Source organism: Camellia sinensis, chromosome 12 (genome assembly GCF_055761805.1).
Source record: "Camellia sinensis isolate YWXY chromosome 12, ASM5576180v1, whole genome shotgun sequence".
In the NCBI taxonomy this organism is placed as follows: Eukaryota; Viridiplantae; Streptophyta; class Magnoliopsida; order Ericales; family Theaceae; genus Camellia; species Camellia sinensis.
This window is the reverse complement of record NC_138972.1, coordinates 69,716,047-69,743,606: the sequence shown is the minus strand read 5'-3', so window position 1 is coordinate 69,743,606 and position 27,560 is coordinate 69,716,047. Positions and strand designations below refer to the sequence as shown.

General features: G+C 41.7%; 1 protein-coding gene across 4 annotated transcripts; it reads right to left on the bottom strand.

Moving 5' to 3' along the window:
- Positions 1-1,008: 1,008 nt before the first annotated feature.
- Positions 1,009-19,946, bottom strand: LOC114256373 (uncharacterized). 4 transcript variants are annotated; one of them, XM_082898886.1, is made up of 5 exons: positions 19,738-19,946; positions 2,659-2,772; positions 2,415-2,540; positions 2,213-2,299; positions 1,009-1,591 (listed from the first exon to the last, which is right to left on the bottom strand). In XM_082898886.1, exons 3-5 carry the CDS (start codon positions 2,505-2,507, stop codon positions 1,454-1,456), a joined length of 318 nt encoding a protein of 105 aa, XP_082755012.1. In that variant the 5' UTR covers positions 2,508-2,540; positions 2,659-2,772; positions 19,738-19,946; the 3' UTR covers positions 1,009-1,453. The 4 variants fall into 4 exon arrangements, with proteins under 4 accessions (XP_082755012.1, XP_082755013.1, XP_082755011.1 ...); XM_082898887.1 differs by lacking the exon at positions 2,659-2,772 and having other exon boundaries at positions 19,738-19,945; XM_082898885.1 differs by having other exon boundaries at positions 2,415-2,772; positions 19,738-19,942.
- Positions 19,947-27,560: the final 7,614 nt, after the last annotated feature.

The window sequence follows — 27,560 nt, the reverse complement described above, 5'->3', positions numbered from 1 at the left end:
ATGATAATAATAATATTAATATTAGGGGCATTACTTATAAATCTCTCTTCACCTATGTGTATTTTATTTAGGTGGTGTTTGATAAGCTGAAAACTGAAAATTAAGTATTGAAAACTGAATGTTGAATTTTTTAAGCTGAAAAGCTATTTGATAAAAATTTAAGTGCTGAACTAAAAATAAATCGTTTGATATATATAAAGATCAAATTTGAAATTTATTATTTGCAAATTATATATTTTAATTTTTATATTGTAATGGTGGTGGTGATGGTATGATGATGGTCACTACAACATTTTCTTAGTTTAGTGACATTTGAAAGTGCCACAAAACTATTCTTTTATGACATTTTTTAGTCTTGTGGCATTTTGAACAAGTGCTATTTATACTCGTGCCACAGTAGGTATTAGTGCCACGATAGATACTTACAAATGCCACTACACTATCATGGTTAAAAATTTTCAATGACATTTTGATGTCATGATAGATATTATTTGTGACACTATCAAGCTCCATTAAAAGAGTTAGGGGCACTTCAGTGACACTTGTAAGTGCTATTACACCATCAGGACTAAAAATTTTCAGTGACACTTTAATGTCATGGTAGACACTATTCGTGACACTCTCAAGTGCCATTAAAGAAGACTTGCAATCTAAAAAATGCCACGACGTGGATTTTTAATGACACTTGTTATGCCACAATTAATATTTATAACTTCATAAATGCCACTAAATACCATTGGAACTTATTTTAGTGACACTTTACAAAGCTACTATCACTACTACAAAATGCCATTTATATGTTCTTTTTATTGATACATTTAAAAGCTACAACTAAGCATAATGCCTGTAAAAATTGAATCAATTTTATAAACAATTGAATATTAATTGCCACATTCTGTATTAATTTGACATCCATTCATCCTGTAATATTTTCATAATAATAAAAAAATATTACCATCATAGGATCATCACATCAAAAATAAAAATAAAAATTCAAACCACAATCAATTATTTATTATTGAAATATAAATTTATTTATATTGCAATAAAAATCCCTTGCCAAAATTATAAAATATTCTACCACTAACAAAGTTAAAGAAAAAAAAAATTTAAGAAAATTATTTCAACCATAAGTTTTGAAAAGCCATAGTGATATCCATCTTCCGAAGAGATAAAATTATCAAAATAAAATCAGTTCCCAAATTCTCAACCTCACTTGTATAAATATTCTTGGCTAGGATCCATAACTTGCAAAATTTGCATCCAAAAGATAAACATATAAAGGTAATTGAAACTATATTAAGTTAATATAAATTTGTTAATGAAATTAGTATTTACGAAAGAAATATACCACAAATGGAGCAAACCAAGCAACATGAACTCCAATAGCTTGTCCAACTGTTTTAACAAGTCCATATGATCGGATCAAGCTCTCATTAGGTTTGACTGCCACTTAAACATGTACCTCCCAATAGTCAAGTCCTAGGTCTTCCCTTTCTACTTCTTCAGATGCGTCTGTGCTTTTAAGTACTCCGATTGCAACTGTTTCTGTTAGTTTAATGATACTTTTTAGAACAACTATATCTCCCACCTGTTATATATTTAAAATTAATAAATAATATTTAAAAAATAAACTAGTACAAAGTGTCAGAGTGAAGATGATCACAACTGAAAGTGATATGCATTTCTCTAGTAGATAAGCAAGCCAAATGATTTAATTACTTAATCGGTTCACCACACCACAACAAATTATATAAAAGGAACAACTGTAAGTCTTTAGACCATATTAAACAATAGCTTAAAAAATCAATAACAACCGAAGGCACCAATCAACAATAATCAAAACCATGCCCATCATCAATATCAGGATCCCCTAACCTCAACGATGTAAATCAAATGTAATTATGAAAAATGACAATCAACTTATTACTTTCAAGAAATATTTTGAGAGAATCAGAAAGAGCCCATGAGGTAATAAATGATTGAGAGATGTCTTGTTGAAGCTTCACAAGAAAAAAAAAAATAAATAAAATAAAGCACAAGTTTCGTTATGTCATGATTTTTACTATGCAGCACATTTTGCCCAGATTTAAACAATGAAATTTAGGTCCGCAATATTCATTCATTGGTTAATTGTAAGACAAGTTTTGCATACTATTCTAAAATAAAGCTGGAAGTAATGTGATATATATGATTAGCTCTTAGTGGGTACCTGAGCAAGAGAGGCATCTTGTATCGATGACATGGACCATACTTGATGTTGAGCTGCCATGTCAAGAGGACTAGAAGCTGTTGTCACCTAACCAAATTTGAACTAATTAATTTTACAAACACACACACACATAGATATATGTATGTATATATATATGTGTAGGAAAACATTAATAACTTACAAATTCTATTTAAAAATTTACCTGGTTAGATGTGTTTGTCAAGTTATTCGGAGCATGCTCAATATGGGAAACTTTGGACCTTAGCTCCAAATTTTCAGCTTCTATAGCATCCATTTTTGTGTCTTGGTTTGCTTTATTAGTGCATGACTATAAGGCAACTCATGTCAAGGGAAAACATGTAAAAGAATTTGTGCAGAAATATGTGAAAGACAGAAAGAGTATTATTGTGAGCATCAAGTTGAACCGAGTGAAAGCATTGTCTAACCCTTATAAGTCAACTTTGGCAATTTGATGCGCTGGTGCCAAGGCATTTTAGTTCAAGGACAATCCAATTTAAATCAATGCCAATTCCATCAGCTCTCTTGCATGTCCTTCTACTCTAAAATAAATAAATAAATAAATTGTCAAATGCTTAATTATATCACCAAAAAGTAAGTATGCTAGCTAGAAGTGATCCATTGTCTTCTGTAGAAAAGATGTGAAGTTTACTGCACTAATTCCTTCAACTCATGTATACTTCTCCATAATACGGCTTTTACAAATTTTTAGCATAACAACTTGTTGCATGTAATGGTTAATCTGATGGAAATGATAAAAACACTTATTTTTTTTTGAAAGATGAGTAGGGAGAATAAACTTAGCATGCTAATGCAAAAGTTAGAGATTTCTAGTTTCATTGTTTCATATCTTCTTGCCCCTGATACATAGGTATCAAATTAATTGAATTTAACCTAACAAAATTGAAAAGGATTGTGAATCTTTGATAGCCACTATATCAAGCAATACCCTCGTTTTAGAATCCCAATACCACATGCTATAATCCCACCCAACTAGTGATTATCTAAAACATTACCTTTCGTAAACAAAATAATAAAAAAAATATATATTATGCATTTACTGATTAATATAATTTATGTCGATCCATAGGCCAAAAATAGAACAACTTTGCAATTTTAAGATAGTTCATCGGATAGCAATTTAACAAATTGTTGTGGAAAAAAGTTCTTGGAACATTCTTTTTTAAATGCTTTGCTAGCCACACCTGGTTGGGTTTCTTAGAGGACTTAAAGGTCTGACATGTGGAATGGCATCAAATTCAAAGATGCCCTCTGACCATATAATATTCTACCTTGCTTTAATCAATTTAATGTAACTACACAAGCCTTTTAAGGTGAAAATTAAGAAAAAACATTCATATATGCAGGGGTGAGGAAACTACAAAGAATACCATCTCAACGAGTATATAAACCATCTCAACCCATCTGTCAATATCACCAATCTCAATGAAGCATTTAAAGAAACACCTAGAAGGCATATATCAATAACAACTATTTGTAAGTTACGATTGACAAAAACAACTAAACTTGATTTTGCAATAACTATAAGATACCAACTGTACGAGCACGAAATAATGTTCTTGTATAATCCTGTTGATCAAGTCTGCGCTACTCCAAACGTCGTCGCTTTACTCCCTGAAAACACAAACTTGAGCTAGCTGGCGGGTTACTCCCTGAAAACACAAACGTGAGCTTGCCGGCGGGTGTGTGTCGGATACCTCTCCGATGCCTAAATCAGCAAAATAGACAAATAGACAAAAGCTCTGTGTATTCGGGAATTAAAGTTGTGTATTACCTATACATTGGTTCTGTTGTGAGCTTTTATAGCTTTTGCCTGGCACAATCCTAGTAGGACTCTTATTCTTTCATGTAGAGTCCTCCTAGGAATCACACCCCTGAAAGATAATGCTTATCCTTCACCACCCCCCTCACTGCTTAAACCAAGTGAGATGGTTTTATCTTGGCTGGATAACAGTATGACCGAGCTAACACTACCCTTTGTCATACTCAATCCAATGCCTTCACATGTGCCACATAGCTCGGTTATTGTTCACTTGTACCTCGATTTTGGCTGTTGAGACCGAGCTAATTGCAGCAAGCTTTGACCGAGCTAACAAGAGCAAGGTCCACCACAAGAAGCCCAAATATCTCGGTTCCGAATACTATGACCGAGCTAATTACCACCATTCCGACCGTGGTGACTGTAACCACTTGGACCGAGCTAACACTAAGGTCCACTTCACTAAGCCCTTTTTACCACGACCCATAAAACGACCTATTACTACGCCTGGGCCTAGCTCGGCCCTAATGCTCATAAAAACTCCCTCTCAATTGCCCCTTAATTCCATCTGTGTAGCATGATTGGGATTATTTGTTACTAGCCGAGCTAAAACTTCAGACCTTCAACCGAGCTAAATTGTCACCAGGCTACCGATTTGTCTGGTCAAAAAACGTCTCTTCAGTCATGCTGTACATCTGAATCGCTTGCTATTCCATAGACACGTGGCTGGCCCCTATTGGTTTAGTACAGCTGTCAATGCCGTCCTCGTACTCCGAAATTTTTGAACAGTCCCACCTATTCTTTGCCTTATACGAAAACCCTAGCCTTTTGAACTTATCACTCCACTATTCATCTTCTCTTTCTTGCCCTCTGAACCTCCATTTTCCTAAACACAGCATCTGTAAAGTTTGTGCTCTTGTTTGGTATCTTCGTCATTTGGAACTTCATTCTCCTCTTCTAAGACTATAAGTGACTCAAATCCTCAATTTTTCCGTTTATTTCATGAACATGTATAGTATAGAAGTATATACTTACATATATTACAAAACACACTCTGTAGTTTTGCTGAAATGGGTAAGAATCAGTTAGTACCAAAAACCAGACCCCCAAACCATAGGCTCGTGCTTAAGAACACACTATCTGGATTCAGAAAACATGAAGTTTGAATCTAGAATCGTGTTGTAACCGAGCTAAAAACCTATTTAGGCAACTCTAGGCTTAAACACAACCGAACTAGGGAACTCTACCTAATAACCGAACTACGAAACTCCACCCCATAACCGAACTATAACTTGGGGCCAATCCAGCTCTCTGACTTAGTCAAAACCGAACTAAGAATGGGTTGCACCCTCTCCAGTCGAACTAGGGTTTTTTGTGTTTATTCTTCTTCTTTTTTAGCTCGGTCCAGTGATCTGGGCATAACACTTTTTATCTCCACTTTGCAAACTTTGACTAGGCTGGCCAGGCACTCCTTTGCACGCTTAACCGAGATACGCAATGTCATCTCAACACCGAACTAGTACTCCGAGCTAATTTATAGATAACTTAAGTCCACATGGGAAAATATTGATTCTTAGTAAACTCACCAAGGGCCATAGCTGAGTTCCGAAAGGATTACCAAATTCCAAATGACGTCCATCTTTCCCTAGCTGAACAAGATACCACACCTTGGGGAAAACAAGGTTTCGTTCCATTTACCGTGTTATCCATTGTTGAAGCCGACCTCCGATTCCCAGTTCAACTACTGTTATGCGAATTCCTTAGGCAAACTAGAATATGCCCAACCCAACTTAGCACCAATTCATACAGAATAATAAATGGCATCACCGAGCTAAATCGCCGACTTGGCCTCAACCTCGATTTAGCCGAGCTTTTTCATCAATACTCACTTGGTCAGAATGAATATGGTTGGGTATACTATTTAAGAATAAGAAGACGCCGAGAGAAAATAATAAAAAATACACCAGACAAAGATGTAAATGATGATAACTTTTTCTAGGTCTTGGGCAACTTCGAAGACCAGGAAGCCCAGATACCGGGCGAGCGAATTAACTGGAATAAAGGAGTAGCCGGTATGAATACCTCGGTTTAACTTGTCTAATTTTTGCTTTTATTGCTTACAACTTCTACACCATGCTAACTGTTTCTTTTTTCTTTATGCAGACTTGAACCAACTAAAGTCGCAGTATCAATACCCCAATCTTGACGCACTCCGCGCCGCACTCTGGTACCACGATCGAGGTTAGGCCGAGCTACTCAACTTCGAACCGACATACAGATACAGCAGTAGGAGGAAGACCAGGGTGACAGATTTCCTCCTGGAACCCTCACCAAAACCAGATCCAACACTACCTCAAATTAATTTGATCCCACTAACAGAAGAGTAAGAAATGGCTAAGAAGAGAGTTGTCAGAGCACTTATCACCGAAACAACGGCTCCAGCCGTCGGGGACCAGACTGAGATACTCCAAGATGGCCAAACACATAAGGCCGTGGTAGCTCTTCCAACAGCCCGGCCCTCATCATCTCGGCCTAATAAGCGTGCTCGCACCTCTTTAACCGAGCCACGCCTTGTCGATGAAGAAGACACCCTACTTCCCCAAACCATGCCACCGAGCCCAGAACCCAAGCGTTCAGACCGGGCTAGCTCTTTTGAGTAGGCCCTAAAACTAACATACAAGAACCGAGCCATAAGAAGCACAGACTCAGTGGTGGCAGACAAAGACCATACGCTCGCTTTCAACCTGGCTAAGAGCGTGTGTTTTCCCTTTGAAATGGAACACCATGACCATTTGACCGAGCTAAAGGTCATCCGGTCAGTGACGAAGTCAATGGTGCTTGTAAGTGCTCCTTCTAATCTTCTTTCATTTTACATCATCTGTTTGCTCGATTTTTATTCATAATTGCTCTCTCTTTTTTGCAGGCCATGCAGAAGAACCACGTTGCTCACAAGCGCATGTTGGAATTGCGTAAGACAACTAGGATAGCCATGGCGGAGGCAAACAGAAGACGGCCGAGCTAAATGACACCAAGCAGAAAATGGTCGATCTTGAATCTGAAGTCACCCGACTTACCGGGCTGGTTAACTCGGCTGAAGCTGATAAGCAGAAGGCTTTGGCCGAGTGGAAAGACAAGTATCTGCGCGAGCTAGTCGAGCTTGAGAAAAAGAAAGACGCAGAGATTGCCGAGCTGAAGAAAAACGCGGATGACGTTGAAGACCGTGGTTACAAGGAAGGTGAAGCCACCTACATCCTGCAGTGCGAAGCTGCCAAGGATATATTTTTCAAATGCTGGTAAAAAGCAGTCATGGCGAAGCTCGGTTATGGAGAAGAGACCAAGGTTTTTTAGAGCCCTCCTCCCCACTTTATTCCAAGCTACATAGCAGAGTATGCCAATGCTATTCAGCAAAAGTTTCTTCAAGAAGGGGAGGAAGAAGAGGCATCCCCAGAGCCCAACAATACCCCGGTTGTCTCCAATGATCCTGGTCTCCAAGCCGTTCAGTCAGCTCGAGTGGAGCTCCCGGTAACCAGTACGGTTGAAGATGTGACTAACCTTCCTGCTGGAACTGTGCTATGGAGTGATGAAACTCGAGTTGGCCGGGACGCAGACCTGGATAATCTTTTTGCTTGATCATGTAATTTCTTCTTTTTACTTTTGGAAACAATTTGTAACCGGGGTAAAGTTCCACTTCTTGTATCTATGTTTTGAAACTTGAATGAAATCTCCTTTCTTTTTACTTGGTTCATTCTATACCTGCATTTATTTTCCAACTATGATTTGCATAAAGTTTAACATTCTCTGTTTCTAGCCGAGATACTTATTTCGGTCTTGGAACCGTATAAACTGTTTGGTCATTCCTGCCAATTCTCTTCAGCCTAGATCCTTATCTTGGCTGAATAGAGATAAATGTTGGTTTTTCCTGCCAACCTCTTCAGCCTAGATCCTTATATCGGCTAAAGAGCAATAAATGTTGGTTATTCCTGCCAACTCTCTTCAACCTAGATCCTTATCTCGGCTGAAGAAAGATAAATGTTGGTTTTTCCTGCCAACCTCCTCAGCCTAGATCCTTATCTCGGCTGAAGAGCAATAAATGTTGGTTATTCCTGCCAACTTTCTTCAGCCTAGATCCTTATCTTGGCTGAAGAGCAATAAATGTTAGTTTTTCCTACCAACCTCTTCAGCCTAGATCCTTATCTCGGTTGAAGAGCAATAAATGTTAGTTTTTCCTGCCAACCTCTTCAACCTAGATCCTTATCTCGGCTGAAGAGCAATAAATGTCGATTATTCCTGCTAATTTTCTTCAGCCTAGATCCTTATCTCGGCTGAAGAGCAATAAATGTTGGTTTTTCCTGCCAACCTCTTCAGCCTAGATCCTTATCTCGGCTGAAGAGCAATAAATGTTAGTTATTCCTGCCAACCTTCTTCAGCCTAGATCCTGATCTTGGCTGAAAAAAGCTCAAAGTTGGTTATTCCTGCCAACCTAGAGCCAAGTGCTTGGTTATTCCTGCCAAACTTCTTCAGCCTAGATCCTGATCTCGGCTGAAGAGAGCTCAAAGTTGGTTATTCCTGCCAACCTAGAGCCAAGTGTTTGGTTATTCCTGCCAAACTTCTTCAGCCTAGATCCTGATCTCAGCTGAAGAGGGCTCAAAGTTGGTTATTCCTGCCAACCTTGAGCCAAGTGTTTGGTTATTCCTGCCAAACTTTTTCAGCCTAGATCCTGATCTCGGCTGAAGAGGGATCAAAGTTGGTTATTCCTGCCAACCTAAAGCGAAGTGTTGGTTATTCCGGCCAACTCTGCTTTCACTACCCCTAGCTTACTACAACAACTCAGTACAGAAAAAAAGAATTGTGCTGAAAAGGAAACTACTTGTTTTATTTGGAAAAGAAAAAATTACAAGTACTTTAAAGAAAAAGCTAAAAATAAAATAGTTTGAGATTGGCAGTGTTCCATGGCCTGGGAATAGCCTTGTTATCTCCGTCTTCAAAGTGATATGCCCCTTTTTCCTGCTAAGCCAACCACTTTGTATGGTCCTTCCCAATCAGGCCCTAACTTGCCATCTCCGGGTACCAGAGTATTTCCTATTACTTTGCGCAGTACCCAATCTCCAATCTTGAATTGCCTTGGATGTACCGTTTTGTTATATTTTCTGAATAACTCTTGCTGGTATGAGGCGATGTGAACTAGTGCTCTTTCTCTTCTCTCTTCTGCTAGGTCAAGTTCCAAGGTTATGGCTTCTTCATTTAAGTCTGGGTCAAAATTCTCACTTCTAATAGTGGGGAGACCAACTTCCAGTGGGATTACTGCTTCCATGCCATAGGCTAAGGAAAAAGGTGTTTCTCCAGTTGACCGCCGAGGTGTGGTACGGTAAGCCCATAAAACATAAGGAAGCTCCTCAGCCCACTTGCATTTTGCTTTCCCCAGCCTTTTCTTCAATCCATCTAAGACAACTTTGTTTGATGCTTCCATCTGGTCATTTTCTTAGGGGTATGCCAGTGTAAAATTATAAAATTCTATTTTGTACTCCTCTCAAAAGCCTCTAAAAATTTTGCCATCGAACTAAGTGCCGTTGTCAGATATTAGAGCCTTGGGAATGCCAAACCGAGTGATGATATTCTGCCAGACGAACTTTTTTACATTTTTCTCTTTTATTAAGGCGAGTGCTTCTACTTCCACCCACTTTGTGAAGTAATCTGTCGCTGCAAGAAAGAACTTTCTATTGCCGAGTGCCGTTGGAAGTGGTCCTACTATGTCCAAGCCCCACATTGCAAATGGTCATGGGCTAGTTAAAGGTAGAAGCTCTCTAGCTGGTTGATGTATTTGGTGTGCGAACTTCTGACATTTCTCACACTTTTTCACATACTTCTCTGAATCTGCTTGCATGTAAGGCCACCAATATCCTTGTGAAATTGCTCTATAGGCCAAAGATCTTCCCCCTTGGTGGCTTCCGCATACGCCTTCGTATATCTCGAACAAGAATGCCTTGACCTTGCTAGGATGGACACATTTCAAGTAAGGTCCTGTGAAGGATTTTTTGTACAAGGCCATTGATGGGGAGAGCCAAAATCGCTGTGACTTTGCTCTTATTCTGTTGGCCTCTTTCTTCTCTTCGGGTAAGAAGCCGTCTTTTAAGAATACTATAATGGGATCCATCCATGAAGGGCCTAGTTCGGCGTAACATACCTCAGCTACTTCAAGTTCTTCAATGCTTGGTCTTGGTAAGAAGTCAATCAGTAATGGATGTGGGATGGATGTATCTACCATTGAAGCAAAGCCTGCTATTTCGTCTGCTCTACTATTTTCTTCTCGGCCGATCTGCTCTATCCTCATTACTTCAAATTTCATGATCTCCCTTCTTACTAACTCTTGGTAGCCATTCTCTTATCTTTCGCCTCATAGTCGCCTGAAATCTGGTTTACTACTAGCTGGGAGTCACTGTAAACCATTAGCTCGGTGGCCTGCATAAAAAGTGCTGATTTGAGGCCTGCTAAAAGCGCTTCATACTCCGCCTCATTGTTTGATGCTGGGAAGCCAAGGTTGACCGCTTGTTCCACTATTAAGCCACCTGGTGAGATGAGGACTATGCCAAGTCCTGTACCATGCCTATTGGATGCTCCATCCACGAAGAGTTTCCACATTTCTCCAACGAAAAGTTTCCAGCAAGTGGAGGGATCGGATGATGTCTTGGGGTCATGAGTGTTGCTGATGTCTTCTTCCAAGTCCACACCTACTGTTTACCCCTGACTATCTGTTTGTACCAAGTTTCTACTTGTTGATGAGTCTTTGCCAGGTATAGTGCGGTCTGCCTCTTTCTCCCTTTCTTCAATCCGATATGTCTTGGGACGTGGCTGGGCATTTTATTTTGGGGGCTGCGTAATTCCTACGGCACTTTCCATCCCCTCGTCTGTTGTACCAGTCAAGTCGATTGGGCAGATGTGATGACTTCCTGGTGTGAACTCCGCCACAAAGTCTGCCAAAGCTTGGGGTTTTATTGTGGTTCTAGGTTGAAACTTGATATCTAATTGTCCCAATTCCACCGCCCACTTCAAGATTCGCCCAGAAAAGTACACCCTCTCAGACAAAGCTCTCAATGGAAAAGCTGTTAAGACGATTATGGTGTGGGCGTGGAAGTAGTGCGATAGCTTCCTTGAGGCCATCATCAAGGTTAAGGCTAGTTTTTCCAATGGTAAGTACCTAGTTTCTGCTCCCAGTAAGGTTTTGCTAACATAAAAGATGGGCATGTGTTGGATTCCTTCCGCTCTGACCAACACTGCGCTGACTGCGTGCTGTGAAACTGCTAGGTACAGAAAGAGCTATTCTCCAGGTACTGGGGTTACCAGCAACGGTGGAGAAGACATGTAGTCTTTCAAGCTTTCTAGGGCGCGGTCGCATTCTTCATCCCACTCAAACTTGGCCTTTAGTGCTTGGAAGAATGGTCGACATCTGTCTGAAGAACGACTTATGAACCAATTGAGTGCGGCTGCTAGGCCAGTGAGATGCTGCACCTCTTTGAATGTGTTGGGCCTCTCAAGATCCTAGATTGCTTTGATCTAAGAAGGGTCTGCTTCTATACCTCGGTTGGTCACCAAAAAGCCTAGGAATTTGCCCGATCCTACGCCGAATGCACACTTGGATGCATTTAGGCGCAACTTATTTTTCTTCAGAATCCGGAACATTTCACCTAGGTCTCTGAGATGGTCCTTCTCATCCTTACTTTTGACCACCACGTCATCTATGTAGGCCTCCATTGTTCTGCTTAACAATGGTTTAAACATCTTGGTGACCATTCGTTGGAATGTTGCCCCTGCGTTTTTTAGGCCAAAGGGCATGACCTTGTAACAATACAATCCTCTAGGCGTTGTAAACAATGTGACCTCCTGATCTGGTTCATACATAGCGATCTGATGGTAACCTCTGTACGTATCAAGGAAGCTGAGTCGATTGTGTCCTGCCATCAGGTCTACCAGTTGGTTTATCCGTGGTAAGGGAAAACTGTCCTTTGGGCATGCCTTGTTGACTGTTTTGTAGTCCACGTACACACGCCATTTTCCGTTCTTCTTTGGTACTACTACGGTATTGGAAATCCACCTGGGATAGTGCACTTCTCTGATAGCTCCTGCCTCCAGCAAGTTTCCTACTTTTTCCGCCACTATCTCGGCATTGTGAAGTGTTGATCTGTGAGTGCGCTGTATAATTGGTCTGGCAGTTGGGTGGACGTTCAGTTGGTGACAGATGAAGTTTGGGTCAATGCCAGGCATGTCAAACGGCGTCCAGGCAAACACTTCGATGTTAAAGGTTAAGAATTCCATGACCTCTATTCTCTCAGTACTGGACAAAGAAGAGCCGAGCAAAAAGAACTTTTCTGGGTCTTTTTCATCTATCCTTACCTGTACCAAGTCTTCTACTGCCTTCTGTTCAGCTGCCTTGCCAACATCCGCAAATAGTTCATTGCCCTCTGGCTCTTCCACCATCTATACATATCCTTTTGCAGCGCGGCTGCCATTTACTGTGACGAAGCACTGTTTGGACATAATTTGGTTTCCAAAGACCTCTTCAATTACTCTGGCTTTGTTGGGGAACCGCAATACTTGATGGTAAGTTGACGCTACCGATCGCATGGCGTGCAACCATGTCCTTCCCAAGATTATGTTGTAAGTGGAAGGGACTTTCAATACCCAGAATTCCACCTGTTTCGTCATGGTTCCTACCTTGACTAGGAGGATTATCTTTCCCACTGGCCACTCTGGCATTGAGTTGAATCCAATTAGGGGAGATGTTGCAGGTGCCAGGTCTTTGTCCTCCAGTTTCCGTTGTTTGAAGGTTTCGTAATAGATTATCTCACATGAGCTTCCTTGGTCAATTAAAATCCGCTTGATGTCGAAATTCTTGACACGTAGAGTGACAACCAATGCATCATTGTGAGGGAAGTATATCCTCGCTAAATCTTTGTCCGAAAAAGATATGACATTTGTGGCCTCTGTTCTCCCCTTTTTGATAGTAGGTTATGCACTTAATACCTTCCTTAAGTGCTCGGCCTTTTTGATCATCCCCCTAAGCTCACATACCCGCTCAGGTTCAAATATCCCGTGTATTACGTTAATTACGCCTTGAGGTGGTGCGTCGACCAGTATCCCATTTGGGTTGTTGTGGTTCTGGGGGACTGGTTGTGTCCCTCCTTCTATGTACTAGTCTAGGTGCCCAGCTACCACTAACTCCTCCAAATGCTGCCTCAACGGCGTGTAATTTTCAGTGCGGTGTCCCTTTTCATCATGGAAGGTGCACCGGGACCTCTCGTCATAGTCTTTTTGTGCTTCTCCCAACTTAGCTGGCCATCGGACGAAAGGTTCATCGTGTATCTCACTGAGAATCCGGTAGATTGGTTTTTTGAACACTGTGGTAATGGCAGTGCGAACTTTTAACCTCCTTTTGTCTGGGTCCTCTCTGTTGGCCCGCCTGCCTCGCCCATTCCTGCTTGGTTGTTCTACCGTGTTGACTTTTGCTGTAGTCTTTTTATCTGGCATTGTTGTTGTGCCAGATTTCGCTTTAGCACGGGCGCTATCTTCCTCCACGCAAATATGTTGGTGCACTCTCTCCATTAAGGCCTCCATTGTGAGGGGTGGTGTCATAGTAATTGAGTCCCTCAATTTGTTACCGACTGGCAGGCCCCGTTTGTATTGTGCAATAGCGAGGTTTGTAGGGCAATCCCCAATCTGGTTGAAGGTCTCCCAGTAGCGACCGTTGTAGGATCTCAACGTCTCCTTGTCGCCCATGTCAATGGAGAGTAGCTGATCGATCTCCACCGGCATCTTGGTGTTCGTTCTGAATCTAGTCACGAACGTTTCTGCCAACTATGCCCATGAGGCAATGCTACCCTCTGGTAGCCTTTCGAACAAGGTTAAACCTAGGTCGCCAAGGCTGGATGGAAATAAGATGCACATTAAAGCCTCGTTTCGCCGGTATACTGCCATAACCTGGCAGAAGTGGCTCAGGTGCATGTAGGGGTCAGACTTCCCCTCATAAGTGGTGAATTTGGGCTAGTGGAAGCCTGAGGGTAATGGTGCGTTCTCAATTTCTGGAACGAACGGCGAGCTCTGTAACCTTGCTAATACTTTGTCTGCAGGTTTGTAAGCAAGGCGCGGCATTGGCATTCCTACCTCGACACTCCCATGCGTCTGAAGGGCCAACCGCTAAAAGGCTGAAACTCTACGCGGGTTGTGAACCCTGGTATCCTCCTTCCATCGTGCCCTTTCTTCAAGCACAGTTCGCAAGTCAGATGATCTAGGCAACTCTGTGTGCCTAGATGATGTCTAGTGCGTGTGCGAGGGCCGATAGGTGCTTCCCTTAGTATATGACCTCTTAGTTCTCGTTCTCTCAGACCTAACGTAACGCGTCCTGGAAGTCCTTGATTCAGTGTCGCCTGTTCTAAGGCTCCTACTTTCTGCTTGCGATGGTGTGGTACGCCTTTTACGATCCTCTGAGTGGCGAGGGGGCATATTGCCTTTGCGTCCCTCTCCTGTCGCCACCCCTTTTCCTTTTATCTGGTGCTTCATTGACTCCATGTCTGCCGTCATCCTCCTTATTAACTCATCCTGATCCTTCACGCGATCCTCCAAAACTTGTGGGTCCATCCTTCGCCTCTGCCTTTTAGGACTTTAAGAGAGACAAGGGCTGCTAGCCCACCTCCCCCTTGCATCCCTCCTGGGGTTCTGTCGCTAGGGTTCTAAATCTGCCATGGGAAGGATAGAAGGCAAACATTCGCGCCTCCCACCCGCCTCCGGGGTTTGCCCATCAATAGCTGATTGCGGCAAGTCTTCATTGTGCGCCATTGCTTCCAATTAGAGAGGAAAACTCGATCAAGAGGTTTTGTTCTTTCTGAGATTCCCACAGACGGCGCCAATTGTACGAGCACAAAATAATGTTCTCGTATAATCCTGTTGATCAAGTCTGCGCTCCTCCAAACGTTGTCGCTTTACTCCCTAAAAACACAAACGTGAGCTAGCCGGCGGGTGTGTGCCGGATACCTCTCCGATGCCTAAGTCAACAAAATAGAAAAATAGACAAAAGCTCTGTGTATTCGGGAATCAAAGATGTGTGTTACCTGTACATAGGTTCTTTTGTGAGCTTTTATAGCTTTTGCCTGGCACAATCCTAGTATGACTCTTATTCTTCCATGTAGAGTCCTCCTAGGAATCACACTCCTAAAAGATAATGCTTATCCTTCACCACCCCCCTCACTGCTTAAACCAAGTGAGATGGTTTTACCCTAGCTGGATAACAGCATGACCGAGCTAACACTAGCCCTTTGTTATACTCAATCCAATGCCTTCACATGTGCCACATAGCTCGGCTATTGTTCACTTGTACCTCGGTTTTGGCTATTGAGACCGAGCTAACTTCAGCAAGCTTTGACCGAGCTAACAAGAGCAAGGTCCACCACAAGAAGCCCAAATATCTCAGCTCCGAATACTATGACCGAGCTAATTACCACCATTCCGACCGTGGTGACTGTAACCACTTGGACCGAGCTAACACTAAGGCCCACTTCATTAAGCCCTTTTTACCACGGCCCATAGAACGGCCTATTACTACGCCTGGGCCTAGCTCAGTCCTAATGCTCATAAAAACTCCCTCTCGCCAACAACAATGTAGAACATAACATATTCAATATGTTGGTGCATAACTATAAGGCAACTCATGTCAAGGGAAAACATGTGAAAGAATTTAAGTATTACAAAGTCAATGCAATATCATTATTTTAATAGCAATTCAAATAGTAGTGGAGATTTGGGAATGTGGAGAAAGCATTGTACAAAACTGGTGTTATGTATGAATCATTGTGGTGTAGTTTGAAAGGGGCACAATATTTATTAAAAAAAAAAAAAAGTTTAGTTCAACTATTTATGATTATGTCCAAATATTATATTTTTTGAAACTTTTTTTGTGCTGTACTTACATTTTGATTTCAAGTTAACGACCAAAAGTTTTTTTTTTTTTCCTATATATATATATATAAAAAGTTTAATAATTAAATGACTTTTTTTTTCCCTAGTGATTACCTTAATGCGCCGAGTTCAAAAACTTTACCAAACCCTCCCCTGTTCCACCCACAGCCTTTACCATAGTTCTTATTTAGAATCACTTTTGATTCCACTTTTGACCATATGGTTCAAAATGGTTCCCTCTAAAAGTAGTTGTGTTTACTATTAGAAGTATTTTTCTTTTTACTTATTATCAGAAAGGGGACTCCCCTGAAATTTATTGTTTCAGGTTTTAGCATTTGCTGTTGGAACTACCTGGAGGGATGACAGTAAAATAGGATAGATATGTTTGTGTTCCTATTTTTGTAGCCCTTTTGAACATGGTATGTTATGTAATTTGACATTTTTTCTGTGTTTTATTTTGTTGACTCTTAATATAATGTCTACACCTGAGAAAATGAGTTCAGATTCTTATTGTGTGTATATGATTCCACATTACAGATTTAGCAAGGTATCTGTGGTCTTATCCAAAGATTCATGGCATGTAGTATATAGTCTTCAATGTTATGTGGACCTATAAATCTACGTGCCATGAAAACATACACTAATCAACATTCTTTCCACCAACGTAGATGCAACATTAGGCAATGCTTGGTAATCAATGTAAAGAAGAGGATAATAGCCACAAAAAGAATTGGAACAGATCAATATTGGAATCAAGCAACAAAATTATAATAAACATAATTGACTTGCAGGATAGTCTACAATTCTAACAAGTAGTATTCCTCACACGGAAACAAATGAAAACAGACAGTAATCAATTGTTTTGAGATGATCTCAATTTGGAATCACTAACTTTGGAATCAATATAATTAGATTATAAATCAACTATTTTGAGACTACCATTTTAGGTATTAAAAAAACAAAGAAGTGATAGGGTATAATATTGTCACGACCCAAACCCGCCCCTATGGGTTTAGCACCGTAACCGGCCAGTAATTCGAGATTACCGAAGGCCTGCTTAACAGTAAAACAGTAATACATAGTACAGGGGCTGGCGGAAGCCAAAATAGTAATTAAAAGATGTCCAATGAGCTGTGACAGTCTGTATGCAAAAAAGACTTTTCACGCATATTTACATTCAGAACCAAAATAGTATGTACATACAAATACAAACATTCGGGTTAGGGACCAAATCCCTGCCATAACAGTACAGTAACAGTCTATACAGTCTATACAATACAGAGATAGAAAGGGGGAAATCTAAAACGCCCCAAAGCAGCCTTAGCTTGGCAGCACTTGGAACCTCGCAGTGAGGCACGTTGGTTGGCTTGACAAAAAAGGAGTTTAAACCCCACGCCCCTAGCTCCGATCTGGTGCCTAGACACCTACATATATATATATATATATAAACAGTAAGCTAAAGCCCAGTGAATAACAATTGTGTAAAGAGGTTAAGAATGAATGTCCTTTCAATATTTAAAACAGTCATTTAAACAGTATATCAATTATTCGATCATAGCAGTCATAAGTGGTACATCCCATAGCAAACGGTATAGTAGGTCTTAACAGACCGAACAGTCAGTTGATGGCCATCATAATAGTAAAAAGTAATGGTTCCAACATGGGAACCGACAGAGATCTCTGTGACAGTAGCAGTACAGTACAGTAACAGTAAATTGTTATGGATGCCACGAATACAGTTCGCAAATAGGACAAGCATTCATTCAATAAGATATATCATTTCAGAAAGCAGTACAGTTGATCATTTAGAAAATATTCATAATTGAACATATTTTTACAACATTGTTACTCACAGAGCACTGGGCTAAGCAGCTAGAGCGTCCTCGGATGCCAACCCTACACAGTTACAGGACGAATACACACTAAGCTATATAGTTGGGAAAACAATAACTTAATCCCTAATTTGTCTCGGTGTGGTTCTACATCAATATCCTCATTAAGATGCCTTAAACTAGGCCTAGGAATGCCTAGGGTGAAATGAGGATGCAAAGATGTACTTTAAAACACTTTTCAAGAAACAGGGGTCTCGCTCGAGCGTGGCTTTCTACGCTTGAGCGGACATACAAACAAAGGAGCTCCGCTCGAGCGTGACTTCCATCGCTCGAGCGGACTGTAAGCTACAGTAAAAATACTGGATGCACAAAAATCACGCTCGACGGGCGCTCGATCCACGCTCGAGCGTGAGACACAAGTCCTCGCTCGAACGTGAACTCTCTCGCTCGAGCGGACTGTAAACACATGCAAAGTACTGGATACACGCATTTCACGCTCGAGCTTCACTTTCTACGCTTGAGCAGACTGCATGTATTCAGAGTTTACGCTCGAGCGTGGAGTTCCTCGCTCGAGCGTGGGTCCAAAATCTGGAATTTCCAGATTTGATCAAAACTCAACTTTAAAGCATCAAATTCAATCCTCTTGGGATAATTTTCTGGAAAACACTTGCAAACTCATAATATGACATGTTTCAAAGGTCAATTTGAGAAATCAAAGCCCAAAGGTAGTTCAATTAAACATAATTTTCAAATAAACCTCAAGAACATGAAGAACAATGCAAATTCAACACATGCATGGGTTCCTTGAAACTCCAATGTTCTAAAACAAGATAAAATGCAAGATTTAACTTCAAAACATGGTGAGATCATGGACTATAACAAAAATGTGGACATGCATGAAGAAATCCTCATGAAACAACTTCAAAATTCAACAATATGAACATGCATGCAAGAATTTCTATGAAAACAACCTCAAACTTCATGATATGCACATGCATGCATTATTTAAGCTTCAATTCAACAATCTAAACCATAACTTGACTTCAATCTCTAAACTTCCATGAACCAAGCAAGAACTAACTTGATTTCACAATTAAAAGGATGAAATCCTTACCTAGGTTCCTCAATATCAAGTCTAGAGGCTTAATTATGCAATTAACCTTCAATATCTTCAAGTCTCCAAGCTAAATGCCTAGATGAACTCAATTTCTCCTATCTCTCTCACTTTAGTCGGTTGTGCTCAAGAATTGGGCTGATGAAATGATATAAAATCAAGTCTCAAAGTGTTGTAGAGATAGGCCACTAAGTGGCAAAAGGGTAAATAAGTCTACCTTATGTGATTTAACACTATTTAATCCAATTTAGTCATACCAAATCACATTTCAATTAAATATACCATAAAATTACATAAATTCTATTCAATACATAACACTAATCATTTTCAGATTCGGCCGCCGATAAGGCCTTCAATTTGCAGTTTAAAACATAACATATGAACAGATCATTTAACAGTCAAACAGATAGACATGCATTTAAACTAACACACTCAATCAATTAGCTCAGAATTTCAATCAATTCAATCACTTATCATGATCAGTCTCAGTTTAGCAGTAATCAGTGGTGTTATCAATAAACAGTAGTGAGGGTTGTCACAAATATAATCAATTTTCCATAACATAATCGGGACTTTTAGAAATACCATGATTACTAATATTAAAAAAAAAAACATACATAAATAGGACTTTAGAATTTTTCTTCAAGTAATGATGTGAAAAGAGATTAGTATTATTTTGTCATCTTATTCATGCTTACAAACAGAAAAAGGGTTTTTTTTTTTTTAAAGAAAAAGCAAAATAATATAAAATCTCACTGAAGCATTTGAACAAACAATTGCAAGGCATTATATAAAATTACAACATAAATACAATAATGGCAAATCATGAGATTTTTAATACCGTGGTGCAAGATATCCTGAACCTTTGCCATGGTTTCTCAAAAGTCCTTTCTCGCTTTGTCCGTCAGGCTTTGAATAATGTGGCTCACACAGTTGCTAAGATATGCTGCTGTGGGGAGACAATTCAGTGGACGGGTCCTATCCTTATCCCCCCTATTTGGTTGGTCCATCCTCTTCAAGTGGATGGCTGCCCTATTCACTATTGATGTTTATCTTTAGTTCTTTTTTTTCTTTTCTTTTTTGAAGGTTTTATTTCAAAAAAAATAAAAAATTATTGAGATTAACTCATCAAGTTGAGCAAATTTATTGTTTTGTCTTTAAAAGAATGACATATGTCACTGTGGGGATATATTTTCTGTATACCAACACGTGGCATGGTGACGCCGACGTGTCAGCCGAGGTGCCACGTGCCCTGGTAGTTAAGCCGAGGTAATCTCGGAGAAGCCGAGGTCATCTCCGAAGATATCGGAATCCGAGATATGGGGCAAGAGTCCTAAGGCACAAAGGGGATTGAACCAAGATAAGGATAAAACTCTCAAGGAGTTTATCTATATCACTTAAAAGAGTCCAGAGTAAAACAGTGAACTAGAATCCATAGAAGTCATACTTCAAGTGGGACTTGGATTGAGTATATTATAAAAGAGAGGCACCCCCATGGGTCTAAGGTATGTGACTTATACTTTGAGTATTCAGTTTAGTACTTGATTATCTTTGAGAGATATACTGACTTGATCGTCGGAGTACCCCCGGGTGGAAGAACCACCGCCAGAGCTTTTTCTTTCTGTTTCAGGTTACTTTAGCCATCTATTCTGCTTGTGCTCTCCAGCTGATCACTAAACGGGCAGTGTGGTCAGATTTTCACCCACACAATTTGGCGCCGTCTGTGGGAACGAAGGAAGAATAGATGGCCAGTAACGGACAGCAAAATATTGGGGAGGACGCTCCCACTGGGAGTGACAGCCCAATTGATCTTGATATCGAAGGAGATAACCGCAATACAGAAGCCCGTGACCAGGGTCACAGAGAGAACGACGTCATCCCAGAAGGCGACACGTCAAAAAGAGCTAACCAAGGAAAATACTACAATGAAGATAACCTCCAGGTATGGAGGGACAGATGCCTACGGAGGGATGAGGAAGTAAAAGAACTAGCAAACAAGTTGGCGGACCTCCAGTCAGTCGTCAACTTCATGATGCAGAATAATGTTATGCAGCCACCATACCCGCTGCAAGATACGCCGATGCCAGCGAACAACACTCAGAAGGAGGTAAGAAGAACAATCCCCGAGGTCCCCCAGCATACCAGAAGCGGAAGGCATTCACACCGGCCTTCCAGGGAAGTCGGACGGGAAAAGCCGAGGCAAGAGGAGTCCCGACGGACACACCACATGAAGAATCCAGACCCCAAAGAACATCGACATGTTCAGGGGCAAGTACTCCATTTTGACGCATCCCACGAAGAAAGATCCAAACGACCCCACCACGAGGCCGAAAGCAGTGTACCAAAAAGACTAAAATCCAAAGACAGCCGAGCTCCAGGAAGGAGCAAAGAAGACTTGAGGGACTACCTCAAGAGGAGGCAACAGAATGGAGAAGCCGAGGTAAACTCCCCAGTGAAACCGAAGACAGCCTTCTCGGCGGAACTGGACAAATTCGAACCGCCCAAAAGATTCAGTATGCCGAGGTTTCAAATCTATGACGGTAAATCAGATCCAAATTTTCATGTTGGGTTGTACCTAAATTCAATGGCGCTATACAGCGGAAACGAGCCGTTGCTCTGCAAAGTATTCCCCTCATCCTTTGGGGAAATTGCATCTGATTGGTTCCACAAGTTACCAAAAGGAAGTATAAAGACATGGGAAGGCTTGGCCGAGATGTTTGTGGCCAGATTCGTGACCAACAAGCTGCAACCCCTGAGGGTTGATGCTTTGATGGCTCTACGAATCACCAAGGAAGAAGGCCTCAGGGCCTATGCGAAGAGGTACTACGAGGTGTTCAACCGAATACCTGAATGCAACCAGGAAGTAGCAGTCGTATCCTTCAAGAATGGCCTGAAAGATGACTGCCCTCTACGGAAGTCTTTGGCAAAAACATTGCCAAAAAGCATGGAAGAACTCATGGCAAGAATTGAGAAATATGCCAGGGCCGAAGAAGATACATCGGGAAACAAAGAGGTGAAACAAGAAAAGGGAAACGGCTCGCCAAAGCGAGGCCGAATCAACAATGGGCCGACCAGACAAGAAATAGAATTAAGAAATAAACAGGCGGTAACCACAGTATTCCGGATCCCAATCCATAAAATCTTGGATCGGATTCGAAATCAACCTTATTTCAGGGCTCCGGCAAGAGCACCAGGGGAATTCATGGGAAGGAACGTTGGTAGACGTTGTGCCTACCACAATGAAGAAGGGCATCCAACTCAAGGTTGCAGAGCCTTAAAAGCACACTTGGAGGACCTAGTAAGACAAGGCCTTCTGAGGGACCTGGTCGATGAGGCCAGAACAAAGGAAGAGCAGGCAAGGCTGCCCCAAGCACCAGCAGCACCCCCTCCCCCAGCACAGCTACCACAAGCAGGAGAACCAAGGGTGGTCAATGTAATCCACTCAAGGGTCAATGAAAACGAAATCAGAGGAGAAACCCAGAGGGTAAGACATTTACAGCATATTTATCAAGTCGGGGAAAAGAGACATCGGCCAGAAGAATGCCAAGGGCCAATAATAGCCTTTACTGAAGCCGACCTAGAACTGGTCCAACACCCGCATAATGATGCCTTGGTAGTATCCCTACAGGTCGGGGAGTGCCAAGTAAAACGCATCTTAATAGATCAAGGCAGCTCCTGTGACATCATGTATGTCAGATGTTACAAAGAGCTAGGCCTTCACCCCGATGACCTAGAACAATCAAGCGGCCCGATGGTCAGCTTTAACGGAACGCCGACATGGCCACTGGGTGCAACAAGCTTAGAAGTACAAGCCGGCACTAAGAAGATCAGAACGGAATTCCTGGTAATTGACACGCCCTCACCATACAACATCATCCTGGGAAGGCCGTGGTTACATGCAATAGGGGCAGTCCCCTCGACATTGCATCAACTACTCCGGTTCCCAACAGAGAATGGGATTGAAGAAGTCAGAGGGGATCAACTACAAGCTAAAAATTGCTCCATGGCAGCAATAAAATCCACCTGTAGTGTACAGGAACCAAAGAAAGCAGAAGTTGAAGATAAGGACATGGAAGTCCTGGAAGATGTTGGGAAAGAGCCAGCCGAGAAAAGCGAAGAAGCGCTAAAGAAAATCCTCGTCCAGGAGGGCGACGAAGAACGATTTTTTCTTCTTGGCTCAGGCTTAGCCAGAGAAGAAGAAAAAGAACTGGAAGATTTTTTAAGGGCAAACATAGAGGCGTTCGCCTGGACACCTTATGAAATGCCTGGCATTGACCCCGAGGTCACTTGCCACAGTCTGAATGTCGACAGATCGGCAAAACCTGTGATTCAACGAGCCAGAAGGCCGACGTTAATGCACGTCGAAGCAGTCGAGGAAGAGGTAGACAGACTCCTTGAAGCCAGGGCCATCCGAGAAGTCCAGTACCCAACGTGGCTGTCCAACACAGTAGTAGTAAAAAAGAAGAATGGCAAGTGGAGAGTTTGTGTAGACTTCACCAGCCTCAACAAAGCTTGCCCGAAAGACAGCTTTCCTCTGCCCAAAATCGACCAACTGGTAGACGCCACCTCGGGACATGAAAGGATGAGTTTTTTAGATGCGTACAGAGGGTACCACCAGATTGCTATGTACCCTCCAGATGAAGAGAAGACCGCGTTCATCACCCCGAAAGGCCTGTACTGTTACAGGGTAATGCCTTTTGGGCTGAAAAACGCAGGAGCAACCTATCAGAGGTTAGTGACAAAGATGTTTAGACACCTGATTGGCAAAACAGTAGAAGTTTACATCGATGATATGGTCGTAAAGACCAAGGAATCAAAAGGTCATCTTGCCGACCTAAAAGAGGTCTTTGACATACTCAAAACATATCGGCTCCGACTCAACGCCTCAAAGTGCGCATTCGGAGTTGGGTCAGGTAAATTCCTAGGATATCTGGTAACAAGAAAGGGCATTGAAGCCAGCCCAGACCAAATCAAGGCCATCCTGGAACTACAGAGCCCAACATCGGCAAAGCAAGTTCAAGTGCTCACTGGAAGGGCCGCAGCCCTAAACCGATTCATCAGCAGAAGCTCAGACAAGTGCAGACCCTTCTTTAACCTGGTGAAAAAAGCCACAGACTTCCTGTGGACAGAAGAATGTGAAGCTACCTTAGCCGACCTAAAAAAGTACTTGACCACAACCCCGGTCCTTTCTAACCCAATCCCAGGGGAGGAATTGTTTTTGTACTTAGCAGTCTCTGAACACGCAGTCAGTGCAGTGCTAATCCGAGAGGAAAAAGGGGAGCAAAAAGCTGTCTATTACGTAAGCAAAACTCTGGCTAACGCGGAAACAAGGTACCTACCACTGGAAAAATTGATGCTAGCCTTGGTAATGGCCTCAAAGAAATTGAGCCATTACTTTCAGGCACACAAGATTGTGGTTCTAACAGAGCACCCACTGAAGTCCTTATTACATCAAGGAGACTTAACAGGAAGAATAGCAAAATGGGCAGTAACACTAGGCCAGTTTGACCTAGAATTTAGGCCAAGAACAACAATAAAGGGCCAAGTTTTGGCCGACTTCGTCGCAGAACTCACACCTGAAGCCATCACACCTCGGGCTCCGTCGAGCCATGAGGAACATTGCCCCGACAAGCAAAAAGAATCCCAGTCAAAGAAAAAAAAGCAAGAGAAAGAGAAGCTCAGACCATGCAGCATCTACATCGGCGATTCATTCAGACTATTCGTCGATGGAAGTTCAAACCGCCAGGGAGCAGGAGCAGGAGTACTGCTGATATCTCCAGATGGAGAAATTGTAGAACAGTCCATCCGTCTGGGGTTCAAAGCCTCCAATAATGAAGCAGAATATGAAGCATTAATTGCAGGGCTAAAGCTAGCAGCAGCAGCAGAGGCAAACGAGGTAATTGTTTTTTGTGATTCACAATTGATTGTTAACCAGTCAACAGGGGAATTTGCAGCCAGGGACGAAAGAATGTCGGCATATGCAAAGGAAGTCATCCGACTGGCAGCCCTATTCCAAAACTGCAGATTACTCCAAGTAAGCCGAGATGACAACACCCACGCCGACGCGTTAGCCAACTTGGCCAGCTCAATTCAAACTGGAAAAACAAGGACAATTATGATCGACTACATGTCGGCCCCGAGCATAGATAAACAAAGCATTGAACAAGAAGCAATGTGCGTGGGCCTTGGACCAAGTTGGATGGATGCAATCATTGCATTCCTAAAAGAGGGAAAGCTGCCAGAAGACCATAAAGAAGCACATAAAATTAGGCTGAAATCGGCCAGATTCAGTCTAACAGAGGAAGGCCATCTCTACAGGAGGTCCTTCACTGGACCACTTTTAAGGTGCGTACATCCTTTGCAGGTTGAAGATTTCCTTTACGAGATTCATGAAGGAATTTGTGGAAGCCACGCAGGGGGCAGATCGTTAGCCCACAGGGCCATTACCCAGGGGTATTGGTGGCCCTACATGCAAAAGGATGCCGAAGCTTATGTAAAGAAGTGTGAACAGTGTCAAAAGTTTGCACCTTTGATACATCAGCCAGCTGCCGACCTAAACCCAGTATCCAGCCCCTGGCCGTTCGCCCAATGGGGCATGGATCTGGTTGGACAACTTCCCCAGGCAACTGGGCAGAGAAAATACTTGCTGGTAGCAACAGACTACTTCACAAAATGGATAGAGGCAGAACCTCTTGCCAAAATCCGAGATGTGGATGTCAAGAATTTTATTTGGAGAAACATAATCACCAGATTTGGGATTCCAAGAGCTATAGTTGCCGACAACGGAACACAATTCGACAGCAAACTTATTATAAACTTTTGTGCAAAATTCAAGATCAAGAATTATTTCTCAACACCTAGTTTTCCTCAAAGCAATGGGCAAGCAGAGGCATCCAACAAAGTAATCCTGGATGGAATAAAGAAGAGGCTCCAGGCAGCAAAGGGAAAGTGGGTGGACGAATTGCCCAACGTACTTTGGGCATATCGGACTACGCCGAGAAGATCAACAGGAGAATCCCCATTCGCCATGGCATATGGCACAGAAGCAGTCATCCCATTGGAGATCGGCATCCCAGGGATCAGAACCCAGGGAGTAGAGAATGGCACCAATGACATACTCTTAGCCCAAGACCTGGATTTATTGGAAGAACGAAGAGAGAAGGCTGCAATTCAGCTCGCAGTATACCAACAACAGCTTGCCAGAGCTTACAACAAGAGAGTCAATCCAAGAGATTTTCAAGTTGGCGACTTAGTCCTAAGAAAAGTCGTCGGGAACAAAAGGGATCCCAGGGAGGGCAAGCTTGGCCCAAACTGGGAAGGACCCTACAGAGTTACTTCAGTACTTGGGAATGGAGCATATCGGCTTGAGGACAACGAGGGCAAAGCATTGCCCAGACCTTGGAATACTTGTAATTTGAAATTTTTCTATCATTAGAAAAACATCATTGTTTGGCCGATGTTATCAATAAAATCTTTTCAGAATCCTTTCAACATGATCGATTGATAAAGTTATGCATGGATGTTTTTGAAGACATATCAAACTCAAAGTTAAGCCGATGTTATTCCTTAATCCACTTGTTGAAATTTGTAGCAATTTACAAGTTGGAATTAAGCTGATTCCTTATCTTCACTTGTTGAAATTTGTAGCAATTTACAAGTCGAAGTTAAGCCGATGTTATTCCTTAATCCACTTGTTGAAATTTGTAGCAATTTACAAGTTGGAATTAAGCTGATTCCTTATCTTCACTTGTTGAAATTTGTAGCAATTTACAAGTCGAAGTTAAGCCGATGTTATTCCTTAATCCACTTGTTGAAATTTGTAGCAATTTACAAGTTGGAATTAAGCTGATTCCTTATCTTCACTTGTTGAAATTTGTAGCAATTTACAAGTCGAAGTTAAGCCGATGTTATTCCTTAATCCACTTGTTGAAATTTGTAGCAATTTACAAGTTGGAATTAAGCTGATTCCTTGTCTTCACTTGTTGAAATTTGTAGCAATTTACAAGTTGAAGATAGGCCGAGGTTATTGCTTAAGTTCTCATAGCAATATGTGGGTCGTTTAAACCCAAGGGAAGATGCTTAACACTTGTTGAAATTTGTAGCAATTTACAAGTTTATGTTAAGCCGACGTATGATCACCCGCCGAGGTATACAGTAAGTTACAGGTTAAAATAAAGGCTAAGTATATTGTTCATTACTTGTTGAAATTTGTAGCAATTTACAAGTAGGTAGGACTAAGCTTACTATTTAATACTTGTTGAAATCTATGGAAAGACTGCAGGACAGTATCTTGCCGAAGTAAAAGTTTCATGGTTATACCCGAGGTATGAAACCCCGAGGAGATTGCATAAAGAAAGCAACATGAGGAAATATGCAAAAATTTTCTAAACACAAGACTATATATCAAAAGATTGAAACATTCAAAAGAAAGAACTGTTGCAGTTACATATTGAAGAAGCCACGACGGCCAAAAGAAAGAGTTCTGCATTACCCAGAAAGTACAAAGTGCAAAGTACAGAAAAAAGAAGGAAAAAAGTACAAAAAACATTTTCAAGATTCTTCAGTATCAGCCACTGCAGGAACGGGGACCTCGGACGATTCAGGTGGAATCTCCTCGGCCACTGTCTCCGCTTGTATTTCGGCATCTATCTCTGCCAATGTTGT

What these genes read in the sequence shown, in the direction of transcription:
- LOC114256373 (XM_082898886.1), bottom strand. Translation starts at nt 2,507, where the DNA reads ATGGATGCTATAGAAGCTGAAAATTTGGAGCTAAGGTCCAAAGTTTCC. An exon ending in TGACAAACACATCTAACCAG is followed by an intron (nt 2,300 to 2,414) that starts GTAAATTTTTAA and finishes AAATTTGGTTAG; the next exon opens with GTGACAACAGCTTCTAGTCC. An exon ending in AAGATGCCTCTCTTGCTCAG is followed by an intron (nt 1,592 to 2,212) that starts GTACCCACTAAG and finishes AATATATAACAG; the next exon opens with GTGGGAGATATAGTTGTTCT.